Source organism: Vigna radiata, chromosome 5, assembly GCF_000741045.1.
Source record: "Vigna radiata var. radiata cultivar VC1973A chromosome 5, Vradiata_ver6, whole genome shotgun sequence".
Classification (NCBI taxonomy): domain Eukaryota; kingdom Viridiplantae; phylum Streptophyta; class Magnoliopsida; order Fabales; family Fabaceae; genus Vigna; species Vigna radiata.
In genome coordinates this window covers 25,457,126-25,475,171 of record NC_028355.1, presented here as the reverse complement: position 1 = coordinate 25,475,171, position 18,046 = coordinate 25,457,126, and the positions used below count along the sequence as shown (strand labels likewise).

General features: G+C 32.6%; 4 protein-coding genes across 4 annotated transcripts; 2 read left to right on the top strand and 2 right to left on the bottom strand.

The window, feature by feature from the left end:
• Positions 1–553: 553 nt before the first annotated feature.
• LOC106761431 (zinc finger BED domain-containing protein DAYSLEEPER) lies at positions 554–4,880 on the bottom strand. Its single transcript, XM_014644984.2, has 2 exons — positions 4,748–4,880; positions 554–2,640 (listed from the first exon to the last, which is right to left on the bottom strand). The coding sequence occupies exon 2, from the start codon at positions 2,618–2,620 to the stop codon at positions 644–646; it is 1,977 nt and encodes a 658-aa protein (XP_014500470.1). The 5' UTR covers positions 2,621–2,640; positions 4,748–4,880; the 3' UTR covers positions 554–643.
• A 3,138-nt stretch (positions 4,881–8,018) lies between these two features.
• On the top strand, positions 8,019–12,512 carry LOC106762118 (PX domain-containing protein EREX). The gene is made up of 9 exons (XM_014645840.2): positions 8,019–8,394; positions 8,493–8,591; positions 8,681–8,767; positions 8,867–8,975; positions 9,136–9,743; positions 10,838–11,002; positions 11,087–11,329; positions 11,523–11,738; positions 12,133–12,512. The coding sequence occupies exons 1-9, from the start codon at positions 8,086–8,088 to the stop codon at positions 12,388–12,390; spliced, it is 2,094 nt and encodes a 697-aa protein (XP_014501326.1). The 5' UTR covers positions 8,019–8,085; the 3' UTR covers positions 12,391–12,512.
• Positions 12,513–12,597: 85 nt separating this feature from the next.
• LOC106762119 (signal recognition particle 54 kDa protein 2-like) lies at positions 12,598–16,274 on the bottom strand. Its single transcript, XM_014645841.2, has 9 exons — positions 15,904–16,274; positions 15,681–15,780; positions 15,420–15,573; positions 14,480–14,630; positions 14,256–14,404; positions 13,758–13,858; positions 13,484–13,641; positions 13,250–13,364; positions 12,598–13,129 (listed from the first exon to the last, which is right to left on the bottom strand). Exons 1-9 carry the CDS (start codon positions 16,132–16,134, stop codon positions 12,786–12,788), a joined length of 1,503 nt encoding a protein of 500 aa, XP_014501327.1. The 5' UTR covers positions 16,135–16,274; the 3' UTR covers positions 12,598–12,785.
• Positions 16,275–16,630: 356 nt separating this feature from the next.
• On the top strand, positions 16,631–17,352 carry LOC106761628. Its single transcript, XM_014645193.2, has 2 exons — positions 16,631–16,866; positions 16,952–17,352. Exons 1-2 carry the CDS (start codon positions 16,663–16,665, stop codon positions 17,135–17,137), a joined length of 390 nt encoding a protein of 129 aa, XP_014500679.1. The 5' UTR covers positions 16,631–16,662; the 3' UTR covers positions 17,138–17,352.
• Positions 17,353–18,046: the final 694 nt, after the last annotated feature.

Here is an 18,046-nt window from a genome sequence, read left to right as displayed (position 1 = left end):
CTAAAACACAGACTAACATGGGGGACAATAGAACGACTGAAATTCGGAATAAAAAATTAAAAGAAGACATTATAATTTAGCATATTAATACATTAATATTTAATAACTGACTGCTTAGTAGCCAAATATCTCCTCTCATACAGTAATACATGTTTATTCACCAACTACTTGCTCGTTAATCAGATATAAATTATTGTATGTTTAAATGGATTCATATATAATGTTAGTTAAGAAATTGTTTAAATTTATATACAAATAGATAAGAATTTTCTATTAGACTATATAACACGACAGTGCTATTTACAGAGATCCATTATACCATTATTCTATCGTTAACTTTCCAATCAAGAAAAGTATAAAGATAATGTTTGAACATTGGTGTGATGACAAACTTGTTTCTCCACGGGGTTCATATATATTCAAAGGAAAAATAAAAAGCAAAAACTCTTGGTTTGGTTGAACCTGTAATACAATTTATATCTTGTTTGGCCAAATAATTAGAACAAAGCTAACTCTATATACTATAAACAGGTAACAAAACGGACAACTAATAAGAAAGGCTAATTACCCTGAATTACAGTACCAAAAAATTCAATACCTAAAAGCTAGTTGAGAATCTATCCCTAAACAAGGAAAACTATACCTAACACTCAACTTTGACAAGTGCATTAGAAACACTGATGGGTAATGATTTATACTGAAACCAATCCTTAGTACAAATAAGGGCCTCAAGAGTCAAGGAATCTAATGAACTCCGATAGTTATCCATTTTTCTAATTTCTGTATCAAAAACAGCATCTGCCGAGAGGGTGGATACTGGCATACACAAAATATCTGATGCTAGTCTAGACAATGTTGGGTACTTCAATCCGTTTATTCTCCACCAGCTCAGAACATCAAATTCTTGTACTCTTGTCTCAAGAGGCTCTTCAAGATACTCATCCAATTCAGACTTATATTGCTGGTTACATGTTAGATCAGATATATAAAATTCGATGTCAGACAGTCCATCATCACCCGTAAAAAGAGATGCATCAAATGCCCCTTCTTCAAATGACTCAGTCTTTATCATAGTCTCATTCCCTTCATTATCATTTGTTGCTGTAAAAGGAAGCACTTGTATGATATTATATTCAAGGAACAGTTCATTAAGACCCTCCTCAACGAATCTTGTCCAGTACTCAGCATTCTCACCAAATATCTTAGCGAAGGTGGACTCCACGAATTTCATTTTGTATCTTGGATCCATGGCTACTGCAGCAGCCAGGATGACACAGCTTTCTCTCCAATATTGATCAAAATTCTTTTGCAAAGGCATAATCAAACGCCTGCAGAAAGGATCCTGGCTTAAGGCTGCACAAGTCAACACCACCTGAAGTTTTGACACTTCAAGAAAAAATACATTTGCAGTTGGGTACGGTTGAACAGTTAAAATGTTAGCTGCATCATACACGTAATTCAAATATCTACATAGAGTTTCCACATGCTTCCACTCATCCATTGTTAAAGTCATTCTGAAATCAGGATCAAAGGCGTCAAAGCAAACAAAAACTTCCTTTAATTTGCAAGCAGCTACAAGCATATGGTAAATTGTGTCCCATTTATTTTGGTCATCGATAACAAGGTCCATTGTACTAGGGACTTGAAGTTGTTGCCTCAGCTTCAAAAAATTTGCTTCATTTGATTTAGAAGATTTCACATACTTCACACTCTCGCGAACTTTATTGATTGTTTCTCTCATAGCTGATAACGCATCTAATGCAAGGCGGCTAAGTACACGAGCATAACAGTTCTGGCTTAAAAACTGACCATTGAGAATCACAGGGTTATTAACAGAGAGGAGACTTCTCAGATTTCCCATCAAAGTCTCAGTGGAGAAGAATTTATCAAGTGCAAGAGTAAATAGCCGACCCTTTAAATGCCAATTGCTCAGGCATTTCACTATAGCTTGATTTAAGGAACCGTCAGAATCAGGAAATGGTACCGTGAATACATTAAGAATAGGATGATGTAAGTTCCAATCACCATCAATGAAGTGACCTCGAAGAAAAACATAGGCTGATGTTTGGTTTGAAGTCCATAAGTCCAAGGTGAGGTTGACTCGTCCAGGAATCCCATCAATAAGATTCAATAGGTTTTGCTTCTCTCTGAGGTACATAGCAACACAATCCCCTTGAATAGCATTAAGGCTCAGTGGATTGAACTGGGGTTGCAGCGCCCTTACAAAATCAATGAAACCTTGGTGTTCTACAATATGAAGTGGATAGTCATGTAAAATAATCATTTTGGCCATCTTACTGTTGCAACGCTCCTGATCAAATGAGATGGCAGCAATGTAAGGTTTTGCCCTTGCTCGTTTCTTAGGTGGATCTGCACCGGTTTTGGAACATGGAATTTTTTTATTTTTCTGACAGATTCCCAGAGTAATGTGTCTCTTGAGATGACTGGTGCCAGATTGTTTTGAATCTTTGAGATAAGCAAATGACTTTTGGCATCTTTTACAGTAAGCCCTGGCACATCCAGGTCCATCAGTTTTCACAGTGAAGTGCTCCCAAACAGTAGATTTCTTTCTCCTCCTACTATTTTGATGTGTTTCTGACTCAAGGATATTTAACTCCATGACAGGACCGCAGGTTGAATCTGAAAAACAAATTAAAAGTAAAGCATTACAAGAGAGTAATAAAAAATGTGGTGGAACTCGAACCAGCACTACATCACTTTTGTGTTAAGGAAAGCAGACAAGTGTATAATTCTCGTGTAGTAATAGTAATATATACGTAAAAAGGGGGAAGCACATAGAGGGTAACAAAATAAAAGAAGCCAGTGGTCTTCACCATAGTTTCTCATTTAAAATTTTGGTTCCCTAACAGTTATCGATCAAATTGGATTCAAAGAGGAAATCACCAAGATAATTTTTTAATCCTGAATCATAACTTGTATTAAAATTATGAGATTCAGAAACAATGAAAACATAACCTGAAGATATAGTGTTGAATGTAATAATTGTATACTAGAAATAGATAAAAACACCTTAACCACAAGTCTAACAACAAAATTATTAGTTATATATGAGTGAAGCCTCTATTTGGGAAGAGAATTAAAGCAAAGCAATGAAGCATCCAAATAGGTTGCATACCGAGAGAACAAGTGAAAAATAAAGTAGTGAAATAATCAAATACGAAACGATCACTTAGGCTCCTTCAGTTCCTTTTCATTTAACAATATATGCTTCTATGACTTCTTATTTCTTTTATGAGAGGGAAAGACAAGTAAAAAAAAAAAGAAGAACATAATGAATCGTTGAATCATTTGATTTATAACATTGATACAAAATCTTCCTGTTTCATTAATTTATAGTAAAATTCACACTCGTTTTAAATCATGTTATGATATGAATTGATAACTTGCTAATTCGCATCAAATTGTATGATTCTGATGATGATCCCAGACATCTGATCCATAGAGCTCTGGAAGAGCAATGGTGCAAAGGAATAGCACATACTGGGATGACCCCTAGTTTAAATTTAAAAAGTATAATGCAAACTAAATAATTCATACTACGTATATAAATATTAAATAGTCAAAGAAAATCCAAAATTAAATAAATTCATTATTTTTAATAAGTCACTATCCACACACAATTACCATCATCTTAGGAGCCATAAGAACACAGTAATGAAGTAAAAAAAAAGACCAGAGACAATGGTGAATTGAATAGGAAAAGAACTTAAAAAACTAAATACATTAAATACATATTAGCATAAGTAAACAATTGAGTCTAAGAGAAGACGAAAGAAAAGAACATAGGTTGTAAAAATTAACGAATATGTAAATTCCTAAAGAACAATATCAGAATGTTTCCGAAGAAACAAATGCATTAGGAAATGAGCTAAATATCAAAATTTTACCAAAAGTAAATCCTAAACAACGTTGTTATAGGGGTACAAAAACTGAGTTTTTGAAGCCTATATCATATTGGTGCTGCCATGGCGCAGAAAAATCTGTTATTGCAGCCACTTTTTCAAAACACTCCACTGTTTGAGTCTTGGTAACGTCTTACGGCTGATTTACATCACTATATACACTATATATTTGAATAACTAATGTTAACTCTTCTTGTATCCCGTGTCCTCTTCCAAAAGGCTGTGTAGGAAGAGTAATGGTTGGTAAGCACCAAATTAACATGTCATTTTTTTTCTATCACATCATATTACATATAAGTTACTCTTGTATCTGAAAACTACTGATATACCCCAATTTGTTTCCTAAAATAACTATTATAAAATGCTACAACTTGAAAAACAAATTTGCCAAGGTACCATGTAGCTTGCTAACATACTCTTTTATCACAAACAAGTGGAGTACACAACAAATTGTAGTGAACGTGTGATGAAAGATGAAGGATGCACGCCAATGGAGGGTCAGCAATGACTTCAACAAAACCTAATAATTTCGATTACCCATATAAAACCATAGGTGAAAACAACTCTTTCCAACAAATGCCATGCATTTTTTTAACACACATGGAATGGTTTCTTGGGACAAGAAGATCCTATGAAGAGAAACAAACAAAGTTAACCATACACAAACCCGTCGAGGACGAAACCAATGGGAGACACCCAAAAACGAATTCAATCACAGTCACGCTAAAGGTAGTGCATTTATCGTCTTGAACAAGAAAAACAACAAAAAGAGGAAAAGGGACACACAAATATATGTGAAAGGCGTAGATATATAGAGAAAGAACCTTTCTTTCTGCGGCTGCGAAGGTAACAGTGAGAGAAAGCTTGAGCGTTGGCAATGAAAGATGGAGTGCAATGCAATGGAATGGAAGCGCCACTTCCTACTCAGTCTCAAGCAATGCCAATAACCCAATTAAGGGTTTCAAATGCATAATATTATACAAGTTTCATTTTATTGACATGTGCTTTTTCTACTTTATAAATAAAAACAATAAAAGATTTTGTGAGAGATTTCAATATCGCAAAAAAATCCTAAATCTGAAAACAAACTATATGATTTATTTTATTCATCATTTTTGTGTCTGTTTTAACTGATTTTTTATTTTTAAAAGTTACATTTTGATATATTTTTAAAAATCATCAGTAACTAAAAAAATCTAAAATATATCGTATAATTTAATTTACATATTTAAAATGCTTATAACTATAAATTTTGGTTACATAAAAAATACTTATGTTATACCTTTTACCGAAGAGATACTAATAAATTCTTCAGTAGAAAGGAAGAAATCTTATTTGTATATAAGTATAATATGAAAAACATATTTATACTAATATAAAGTATTTTAAAAAATTTATAAGAATCTAGATATTTAAAATTTAAACAGAAAAAATTATAAGTCTGTGAAAAATAGTGACAAAATATAGTTAAATTTATATCATTACAAAGTTTTCCACGCGATTTGTCTCCAAAATATTCCAGTTAAATGATTATTCGAATAACATTTTAATTTTGAAAACGTTTAGGTTTAAAAGATTAAAACCAGAACAATATATGTTTTAAAAAAATTCCACTGCAAAAAATGCGGCTAAAAGAGGAAAAAGATAAATGCATTAAGCAATAAAATGATTACTAATTTTAAAACGAAAATACTATATTAAAATATTTGATTAAATATAAATTAAAATATTTCATAAATGTTAATAAAACGAGTTGTGGGATAATCATAAAAAAATAATTTGTTCTCACTAAAAGTAATTATTAATTATTGTTTTAATCTTTAGATTATAATACGATTTTAAATTTTATATTTATATGAAATATTGTCTTTTTACTAAGTTCTTATAGAGTCCTCGATTCTCACCTTTGGTCATGAAAGAAAATGAAAAATAATGAGAAAAGGAAGAAAGAGACACATGTCGACAATCTGAAAACTATACACATAACTCACCATTTGATAGGTATAAATATTCTTTTGTTTCTGTTTTCGTTAATTTTAATTAATCTGAAACTTATTTTCTTTTTTATGTTTAATGTGATTATTTTTTTATAAATTAGATTCATGTTGTACCATCTAAATTATTAACACAAGATAGAATAATATGTATTGAATGTTAGTTCGTGATTTTTTTAATTTATATTTATTTTTTTAATTAAAAAAATTATCTACATGTTGATTCAATTTTGTTTTATATGACAATGTTTGTGATATGTGTTAAGTTAGTATTAATATCACATGTGTCATGTAAGTTTCTTCTATTTAACTTGGTTTCAATTATTGGTTTTTTTTTTTTACTTAATCTTAAATTTTATTAATTTTATTCAGTTTAATTCCGATTTTAAATTTTAGAAAAAAAAATTCATTACTTTTATTAGATAAAAATTCTTCATTGTAGGACAATTTTTCGTCATTTTTAAAATTAAATTTGTTATTTTTAAAATTAGAAGAAAATCTCTTTGTTTTTAAAATTATAAGCAAATTTCTTCGTTATTTTTAAAACTATAAGAAAAAATATAATTTATTTTAAAATTCTTCACTGTTTTAAAGTCAACTTTAATCATATTTTTTACATGTCGAAAAAATCAAACACAAATTTGATAATTATACTTTAATAATATAGAAATAATTGATTTAAAAATAATGAAAAAAATATTTAATAAAAAATTATAAAAGTTAAGTTTGATTTCAATTTAAAAAGAAACAAAATTAAATAAAATTAACAAAATTTAAAATTAAATTGAATAAAATTAATGAAAAATAGAATTGAATTAAATATAAAACATGTGATACTTATATGACACTTAGTGACATAATATTAACATGTAAATATTTTTTAATTAAAAAAGTCTAAACAAAATTAATAAAAAATAAAAAAAATCATGACGTGACATATGACACACATAACAAGGTCATTAAAAAAGCCAAACCAAACATAATTTATTAAAATAAAAATCTCATTGAATGTGAAGAAATAAAAGTCAACAAAAATTAAAACTAAAAAAATATTTAAACCTATAAAAACTTAATACAATTAGATGACAAACACTCTATTCATACAATTTTCAAATATAAACCCAATTAAACAAATGTTAGATAAAAAAAAGTAAAAGTAAAATTATATTATAATTTAAAGAATAAAAATATAATTAATTCTATACAAAAGTATAAAAAAAACACTTGTTTTTTTTCTTTCAACCAATACAACTATAGAATTATAGATTACAAAATTAAAAAATTGTAAAATTAGAAAATTAGAAAATTGTAAATATTAAAATTAGAATATTTTAAAATCATAAACTTATAATTGCAATGTCTAATTTTAATAGTTTAAAATTAGTAAAATAAGATATTTTATAATTCTATTTAAAAACAGATAATTTAACATAAAAAAGCATATTGATATAATTATTCACATAAAAATATTACAAAATAACAAATACTCTTAGACCATCCACATGTCAATAAACATATTAATTTTGTGATACATGAAAACATATTTATAAAACATGATGTCCCATTCAATTATACTTAACGTTTGGAAGATAAGTAAAGTGTTGTATTTGAATTTTACATCAATAAATATAAATACTTCAATCACTGATAATTATATACTGTAATGCATAATGCTCTCAATATAAACGTCAATTTTATAATAATATGAACTTTTATTTACTCAAATAATTTTTTATTTGTTTTAATTACAAATATAGTAGATCGGAGGCATCAATAAGATTATTTTAAATATTTAAATTAAGATACTTAATATTGTTTAATAATAAATCTTTATATTAATATTTTTATGTTTATTTTGTACGAACAGGTTGTAATTTCTTTTTAGTTTTCCATTAGGATAAAAGTATCAGCAATCCCAATATAGAAGCAAGGTAGGTAGAAAATTACGATACCACCCAAAGGATTATAACTAGCTTTAATTTAAGAATATGCATTAAATAAATTTAGTAGTAAGTTTAATAATCTCTCGAAGAAATTAGGTAATAAATATATATATATATATATATATATATATATATATATATATATTTGTAATAAAACTTTGAAGCTTCCATCCATGGTTGGGTGAAGAGTATCGAGTTCAAGTTGCAGCAAGAACAAAGCAGAGGATGCATTGGTTGGGTCCGGACGTACCCGTTTTCGACCCAAATTTCAGTTACAATCACAATCCATACACTTACGACGACGATCTCTTCCGAAACGACGACGCTCAGCGAAGTCTCAACAATGCCGTTGTTGCCCATCACCACGACGGAACTTCCCCGCTCCCCCTGGGTATGGATTGGAGCCCTCCGCCGCGCGAATGGGCGGGTCGAAACACTGTTTGGCCACGTCATCCTCCCACCGGTTGGAGTTTCTGCGTCACGCTTCCCTCGTGGGTTACCGTTCCCCAACCGCCACCCTCTGATCCCGTCGTTGTTAGTATCTATATTATTCCTATAAGCACTTTCTTTCTAAAGTTTATTTTATTTTATTTTATTATTTTTATTAACTCACTTAGGTTTTTTGTATGCAGTTTTTTAGGGTTCAAGTTGGTATACAATCCCCCGAAGCAATCACCACCACTCGATTGATATTACGCAGATTTAGCGACTTCGTCAGTCTTTTTTCCGAAGTATGTGTGTTTTCAAGGCTTCACTCTATTTTTTTTTTTCGCTATTTCCTTCAGTTGAGTAGAAGAATTTCAATATTATTTTTTTGCAGCTGAAAAAAGAATTTGCTATGAAAAATCTGCCTCCACTTCCACCCAAAAAGATGCTCAGAATTAAAAGCCACGCTCTTTTGGAAGAGGTAGGTATATAGCTTAGTTTAGTATCACTGTAATGCTTGTCTATTTGACAAATGACTTAGTTCTATGTAGTTTTATACTCATAAATTTCCGAATTTCAGCGACGGAGCTCATTAGCAAATTGGATCGATAAGTTGCTATCCGACATTAATGTATCAAGAAGTGCCTCGGTGGCAATATTCCTCGAGCTAGAAGCTGCTGCTAGATCATGTGTGTGTGTCTTTTTTTTCATAAACCTAAACATAGTAACGTTTTGTCATTTTATGTTCAGATCTGTAGGCATCTTTTCATTTCTTGAAAGATTATAATAAACGGTCCATCATGATGTTCCACAACAATTTCATACCCTTTCGCTGCTGATATATTGCAGCCTTCCATGAAGTCAACGAGCATCTGGATGAAACCTCTGCTAATAGAACTACACCTGCACAAATGTTCCAGGATAACTCTCCTGGTTCTGTAACAGCTCATGGTTCATTTGCTGCATCTGCTTTGGGCAACGATAAGCATTCTGATCAAATAATGGATAATTTAACATCAGAGCATGGGTTAATTAATCAAAGTGAAACAGCTGTTGATCAGGCCACATATGGCAAAGACTTTGTTAATAAGGAAAATAGTAGAGACAAAGATGCTATAGCTCTCAACCTGGATGGAACTGTGTTTACACGCAACTTCAATGTTCATATTAAGAACCCCTCGTTGGAAAGCATTGGAAATGACTTAAATTCTTTAAAGAATACTGAAACAACTACGACCACTTTGGTTCAGGATGTTGCACACGACCTCATCGAGAGCCATGATGAAGCTTCCAGAAACTTGGACTTATTGTTGACTTTTCCATTGGATGAGCGGCACAAATTAAGCAAAATTCTTAATACCCAGAAACAGAGACTAGTGACTGCAAAAGCAGATGTTGAAGATCTTATAGCAAGATTGAATCAAGAAATGGCTGCAAGACAATATCTTGTAACAAAGGTACACAGGATATGCTTGAGAGTTTTCTTTTGTTACTGAATTTTGAAATGGAGATTTTTGTTTGTGACATGCTTTTTTTTATTTCATCGAATGCGTTCAGGACAAATCTTTTTCCATTTGTATGATGTTTTTCTATCGCAGTATAATGTTGTTTCCCTTCTCTTTAATTAAATGCTTGAATCAATGCGATCAATAGATTTATTGATGTGCTTATGGTTCATATTCAGCACATTGCCAATAGAAAATCAGAATTTCATGACTATAAAATCTTTGTAGTTTACAGTCTGTCTAACACTCAATACTCCTCTTTGCCAGTACCGTACATCAACTCATCAAAATGCCACTTAGCAACCAAATTATCTTCCATGTTGGTCCTTATGGATCAAACCTCTAATATTGTGCAGCAGTAAGCAAATGAATAACATGAATCTCTTATGTTAATCTTTTGTTTTATATTTGAAGTCTGAAGAATAAGTATATTCTTTGCATAATTAGATGAGGTTTGGGAAGACTTTACGTACGAATGAGTTCTAAGTAACGTCCACTGGATTTTAGGAAGTTCAAAATGTATGTTAGCAGTTTTTCAATCATAGAAGTCCATGATTTCCATTATCTTTGTTTCAGTGTCTGTCAAATTTACCTTTCTATCAAAAAATATAAAAGTATCTGTTGAATTTAACAATAAATCAGTTAATAATGCTGTCAAGTTTCTTAATAGTTCCCATTCATTTTTCTCCGTAGATCTAACATTGGATAATGAAATTGGGAATAATGATAGTATTAAAATTAAAGGCATCATATTATATTTTCTCTGCATTGGATAAATGACTTTTTGTATATCTGAAAATTAAGCATTGGATTTTTTTTTATTTTGAAATTATCTTCTTTTTGCGGGCTAATTGTGTTAAAGGAACGTATTTGCATTTAATAAAATTAATTAGGTTATATCTTTCCCCAGCTGAGGTGAGTGTTCTGATAAATTTACGTTTATTGTATTTTTTTTAATAAATCTGACTGCTAATGAGTAGAGATTGCTAGTTATTTTGGAACAAGTTCGCTCAGTGATGGAAAAATGACAATCATTTGACTTGTAGGTCAAAGATTTGGAAGTTGAACTTGAAACAACTAGACTGAACTGCCAAGAAAACATGCAGCAGGCTGTTTTAGCTGAAAAGGAAAGGTTTACACAAATGCAGTGGGATATAGAGGAACTTCGGAGGAAATGCATGGAGACAGAAATGAAATTGAAGTTAGAAGAGGTATATTGTGATAGTTTACTTTAGTCAGCATCTCTCGTCATTGCATTTTGTGGTTGGCTTTTAGTGGAAAGTTTACTGTTTTAGGATGAAAGGCTGCTAGCAGAATCTACAAAAGCTTCTGTCATTCAGGAGAAGCAAATGTTGCAGCAAGAACTAGATGTAGTTAGAGAACAACTTAAGAACTTGCTGAAACATCATGATGATTTTGAGATGAAATCAAAGACAGATATGAAGGTTCTAATCAAGGAGGTAAAATCCCTTCGAAGTGGTGAGTTAGATCTGAAGCAGCAACTCGGTGAATTGATCAAGGAGAAGTTGGATTTGGAGGTATAGTCTTTTCTGATTTTTTAATTTGCAATTAGTACTGAATGATTTTTTTTTTATATATACATTTAGACTAGGAAACTATCAATTTGACGGGTTCCATGACTAGGAAGGGGGTGAATAGACGCATTTAATAATCAATTTTGACTAGTTCCTTCCAGATTATTTTCATGGTATTGCTTTTACTCTTATTCAGAGAATTCTCCAGAAGGAAAAGCAAAGAATGGAAAATTCACATAATGCTAATACAAAGTTGCTGCATGAGTGTGCAATCCTTCAGAAGAGGCTTCGTGAGTGCAGTGTAAATTTCCTTGTTGAAGAGGAAGATAAGCTAAATATAGACACTTCGCCATCTGATGCTTTAGATTTATTGGCTACATCAGATAACCGGATCGGTCTCTTGCTTGCAGAGGTATGATAAGCACCTTGGGCAACAATTTTGTCATTTGATATTTACATTCTGGGGCACTTGGTAAATACGGGGCAGGCTATTTACTCCTGTTCTGGTTTTTATGATATGCGTTTATGCATTATGCTTCTGTAAGTGATCGTCATTTTAGGTAATTGCGTTTAAAATCTATAATCTGTCACACTCTTGAAAATTATTCTACCTCCCCCTTCTCTAACTTGTATGGTAGCAACATCATTCGACATTGCACTCCATTGGCATCTTTTTTCATGAGAGTCGTTAGCAATTATCATTAGGTTTATTCTTTGTGTACTGCATTTTGTCCTGCCCTACATAGCCTTCTCCCCCCGCTATACTCACTTTTTGGCTACATGATGTTTGCAAATATGGGGAACAGGCACAGCTCATAGCACAAGATGTAGAGGATGCTGTTGTTGCTGTGGAAGAGACCCGTGATACAACTACCGACAGTATTGTGAAAACTTATGATGAATTGAGGAAGATGCTGGCACATATGTTCGTAGACAATGCCAGTTTAAGGAAACAAGTCAATTCGGTTATTCGATGTGCTCTAAATGCAAATGTCAATTCTGAAGAGGAAGGGGAAGAAATCCATTTACAAAAAACTGTTTTAAGCAAGTTCTTAGAAAAATAGTATGTCAATCCTACACCGTGTCTATTACTGAGTTACTCATGTTAGTTGTGGCCTATAATTTTTTGCACCTGTATCTTTTCATCACATTTAGTGAATAAAAAAATAAATGCTTTGCATGGTAGCACATCTATCAATCAATTATAATCTACGAATAAAACTCGATCAATATAAAGAAAGCAACATAGCTTCTTTTTTTAATGATTGCTCTGTAAACTAAATAAATAATATACACAGGGAAAAATAATATAATTTTACAAGAACAGTTGCAAATATGCAGATGAGACATCCAACGCTGATTGAACTGCATAACATGATCAACTAAGTCTAGTTGAAAAGAACTAAAATGTCTGACTATGGTAGGCAATGATTGTCAGCTCACAAGGCAATCAACTCAACTAATCACCGCCACCACCACCACCAAACAATCCTCCCATTCCCATCATGTCTTTGGCAGATCCCATCTGCTTCATCAAGTTTTGTAACCCGCCCATGCCACCGATTTGTTTCAGCATCTGCGGAGGGAGGACTTTGCTCATGTGCTGCGCATTCATATTTCGGGATAGGGCACTCATTTCACCTTTCTTCGGTATTTTTAGTCCTTTCATTTTGCTCCATATTTTTGCAAGACGTTTGTACTCTTCCATCATCTCCATCACTTCCCTAATTTGACGACCTGCACCTCGGGCTATCCGCATGATACGTGATTCATTCATGAGCTTTGGGTTCGAACTATCCAACTCTGAAACGAATCAGCAATTAATGGTTAGCACGGAGCGTATGTAATTCCAATGAGAACCTAAATCATGAATCATGCATGCATGCATAAAGTTGTTCACGACAGTAAAAACATAATGCTTGCCTTCGTTTGTCATTGAATCCATCATTGTCATGTAACGCTTGATTTTTGCCTGGCTTTCTTTCTCACGGCCTTTTGGCATTAATTCGGCACTAAATCCGGGAAGCATAGAAAATACCTAAATCAACCGAGAAGTAAATTAAATAAAATAGCAACCATTATTAGTTTATTACACAGGAACGACCAAGCAAACACTCGTTAGTGTCTCTTTCATCAAATGTATTAATGAGTAATAACCTGGCTGATAGGACCCATTTTAAGTATGTTCTGAAACTGCTCATACATAATCCTCAAGGTGAAGTTTCCTTCTGACAGCTTTTGAAGTAGTTCGGGTTGTTGATCCATAGGCACAACTTCTTGAATTTTGTCCATGAACCCAGACCAGTCACCCATCCCTATTTCAAAAGCCATTTGACAAGTGTAAAGATTTAATATTTATAGAAACCCACTGCATGTTCTTGATGAATAATAATGCATTAGATGAGAAGAAAAAGAAAAAAGAAATACACACCTAATAGACGACTGACAAATGGCTTAACATCAAAAACTTCAAATTCATCCATATGTTCTCCAGTTCCAATGAATATGACAGGACTCTTTGTTGCTGCAACACTGCACATATATAAAACCAAACCAACAAGAGTAAGGTATCCAGACCACCAGACAATACATATTCGCACTTTAACTACAAACACAACGATTTATAATATTAATTTTCCAAATCCTTTAGATGATATATATTTTAATTTCTGTTATGTATATTTTATATCACTAGGGTAGTTGAAATTTGGACTGGGAAATATGCAATGCAATACACTTGCATTTATGAATGCTAATCAAGTGCAAATATTTGTAACGCTTTAACTTAGATAAAGTGTTCATAACGCTTAAATTTGTTCATTTATAATAAGAGTCCATTTGCATATAAGATTACTAGCTATTAAATTAACTTGTCCATAATGGCAAAAGTTGCTAGTAAATATTATACAATTATCCTCATAACACTTACGCACTAAGAGCACCACCACCTTTTGCATGGCCATCCATTTTGGTAACTATTACAGCTCCAACTGCAACACTCTGTTTAAACGCCTGGGCTTGATCAAAAGCAGCCTGACCAATACTGCTATCCATAACAAATATAACAAGATCTGGTTTCTGAACAAAATAGAAAATATATTAGCATTTAATGGATTTTTGAAATAAATATCAAACACAGAAAAAAGGGAATACCGTTGCTTCTGAAACTTGACGCATTTCTTCAAAAAGGGCAGCTTCTTGCTTGTGCCTCCCACTGGTATCAACGATTATAAGATCACAGTTTTCTTCCTTGAATCTCTCCACACCTTCCACTGCAATTTTTACAGGATCAGATTCCATATAGCTGCAGAGAATGGAGGCACAACATTGAAATAATTACTAACACATTGAAATCAAAGACAACCTAAATGCAACTAGTATAGAAGGTTCTGTAAACAGATAATATTATGCACAACAAATCCTCGATAACCTTCAATGACTTGAAAAAGACTAAACAGTGAGTGTGAATTCATAAGACAACGCTACACAGATAGAGGAAAGTGTAAACTCATAAGACAACACTACACAAATATCCTCTAGGGGATGATAAGTTTACTCTATGGTGGTAAGTTGTAATTACCCAAGTATTTTTAAGGGGTCAGCAATTTACTTTGTCCTTATACCTCAGACTCAAAATTGTTAAAGGTGATTTTGTTCAACAATAATCATTGATCTAACCTTGTCCTCAATTAAAATTTACCAAAAGAACATAAGCAAACACTGATCTTGGGACCCATTATTTAGTATAAAGGAAGATCCTTCCAAAAGAACATTCTTCTAGAAGTAAGCCTTTAAATTGCATTGCCAGAGAGAACCAGTCAGGTCCCTTGGAAGATTATTCCCCGTAGTTTCAGAATTTACATAAAGATTTCAATAAGCTAAGACACGGGCCATATACAGATAGAAGTTTAGTTGCACTCATTAGCATCTACATAACCATGACTCTCTTTTTTTCATCAGGGAGAGTGTTGCATAACTAACCACAAAATAGTTAATCTACAATTTATTTTGACTATCCTCCCCATCAAATTCTTCATCAACAAGTAAATAGTACCATGTCAAAGCTACATAAATACTAACAAACAACAAGTACCTTCCATAGAAAGGGATCTTAGCTTTGGTTGCATTTTGCTTCAATTGATCAAATGCACCAGCTCTGAACGTATCCGCACACACTAGAGCTGGTTTCCAGCCTTTCTTCTGATGATAATATGCGTATTTTGTACAGGTTGTGGTTTTCCCAGAACCTGAATTGATTTGAAATTATAATACTCTTATTCGTGTTCCTTTGTTTAGAACAAAACAAGTAATTGAAGCTGAAAAAGCCTGACAGAGTTCAAATTTGGCAACAGACCTTGCAAACCAACAAACATGACAACACTTGTTTTTCCCTTTTTGGGAGTAAAAGAGGGCTTCCCAGGATCCAGTATCTTGCAGAGTTCGTTAAACACAGCCTACCAATAGAAACACAATCCAGCAAGTGTTACTAGCTGAAGCAATAATAAGAAACACATCACCAATTACTTAATCAATTAATCAACCAATACGACTAGAAGAACCAATGAAAGAAAAAGTACTTGTTGAATGATCCTGCGTTTGTTGTGCCCAGCAGCCAGATCGTCGAGGTTGACAATGTTCTTGATGTTAGTCTGCATGTCGCGCACAAGCTTGAATTGCACATCGGATTGGAGAAGAGCGCGAGTGATGTCGTTGAGGCAATCGTTCAGCACCTTCTCGTCGATCACCGTTGCATTGCTCATCTGCTGGAGAGCACGCGAAATGCTCCCCCCTAACTCCGCCAGAACCATCTTGTTCTTCCCTTCAACAGTCCAATTTCCAGATTAGGGTTTCAAAGCAACAGAACACGAAAGCTTCCGATTTCAGATTCAGATATTGCTCTGTCTCTCTCACACACTTGCTCTTCCACCGCCGGTAAAATGAGTGGGGCATTATAGGAAGAAAACAAACCATCACCACTAATGGGCCATTGATGTATTGGGCCTTCATTTTCTAGCCCATATCTTTTTTCTCTTTCCACTATCTTATGGGAAATTTCTTTCTACACCTTTATATTTTCTTCCTACAATCCGTACTTTCTAAAATTCCTATTATATCTATTTAGAATTTATATTTTTGACTATTTAATTTGTAATACAATTTTGAAATAAAATTTATAGATACTTGTGTAATATGTAATACAAATTTAAATTTTAAATGATAATATAAATTTGGATGCAAATTTTATAATAAAGGGTAACTAAGTCATTTACTTCACAGATAATAAGTGGTGCAGGAAGAAATCCTCTAAGTTATGTTTGTTGTGGCTGTTTGTGGTGATGGAAAAGATAGCAGATATGGCAGTTTCAGAGATAGGTTGGAGTTGGAGGCTTTTGTGCAACGGCCGCGGAGTTAGCAAGACAAACACGCCCTTCTTCCTCCAAATCCCAACGCAAATTGGCTTCACTAGGTTCTCTTCTCGCCTTGTTGCTCGTGCTTTGGACCCCAAAACGGAGGATCAGAACTTCACCTCTTCTTCTCAAGTAAAAAAAAAAAGAAAAAAACCCTTTTTTGTGTAATTATCAGAAGTAATTAAATTAATTATCTTTCTTGTTTGATGTGAAATAGGAGGATTTAGCGTACGTGGGAAAACTGGTGGCGGGATCTTTTGCCGGCGGTGGTGCGATCAAGTATGGGAGCGCTCTTTTCCCTGAGATAACTACTCCCAACCTTGTGCTAGCTCTCATCATCATCTCAACTCCTGTGCTTGTTGCTGTTTTTCTTTTGATCAAGGAAAGTCTTACAGACCAATAGGAACTTTATTTGTTATTTATTCATGAACCGTAATCAATTGGAGAGATACTGATACGCTTTATTTGTGTAATGAACAAACATCCCACAAAATGGGCATGCTGTCAAAGAAATCAAGCATGAACTAGTTAATTTTCGATGTCAAGTTGAGCCGGTATTCCGTTTTCTCAAAGGAAACTGTACTTTTTCTCTTCAAAAAAGGACACTGTTTTTCATCATTGATGATGGTATTGAGACTGGTTCGACATTCCAATAAGTCGCCATTTTCGTTAGAAGAATGTGTGTTTGTGCTGTTGTGTAGTTTTCAAAGAACTGAGCAGGTTTTGACATAACTTGAATACATACAGTTGACATAATTTCTATTTGTAAGTGCATGTGAGTCCACGTAATTTTTACGACGGTATAAAATTAACTCTGATAATATTAATAATAAGACTTATTAAAAAACAAACTATCCTATCTGACTGATTGGCGGGTTTGAATCAGTCACTAAAATTACTGTTTTAATATGTAGTTTTGTACTTTTATTATTATTATAAATAAATCATATTGAAAAAAATATGTTTAAGTGAATAAATTGAATTTTTTTTAGATAACTTTTGTGACTCATTTAAAAAATACTTTCGAAAAAAAGTATAAAAGAAATAAATTATTTGTATAACTAATTTTGCATTTAAATACTCATTGTTTTTTATATTATAATTGATTTTATCATATTGTGGATTTACATATGAGTTGTAAGATCTTAAACGTGGTTTTGAAAGCTCTAATATCTCCTTGAAATGAGAGGAGAGACTTGTAAAGTATTATGTGTATAATAAATAAGTATTAGTAAGTAAATAGTAATTAACACGGTCGAGATTTAGTTAGATTTATAGAATTTTATTGGAGCGCATTTTTTAATATGTTTAT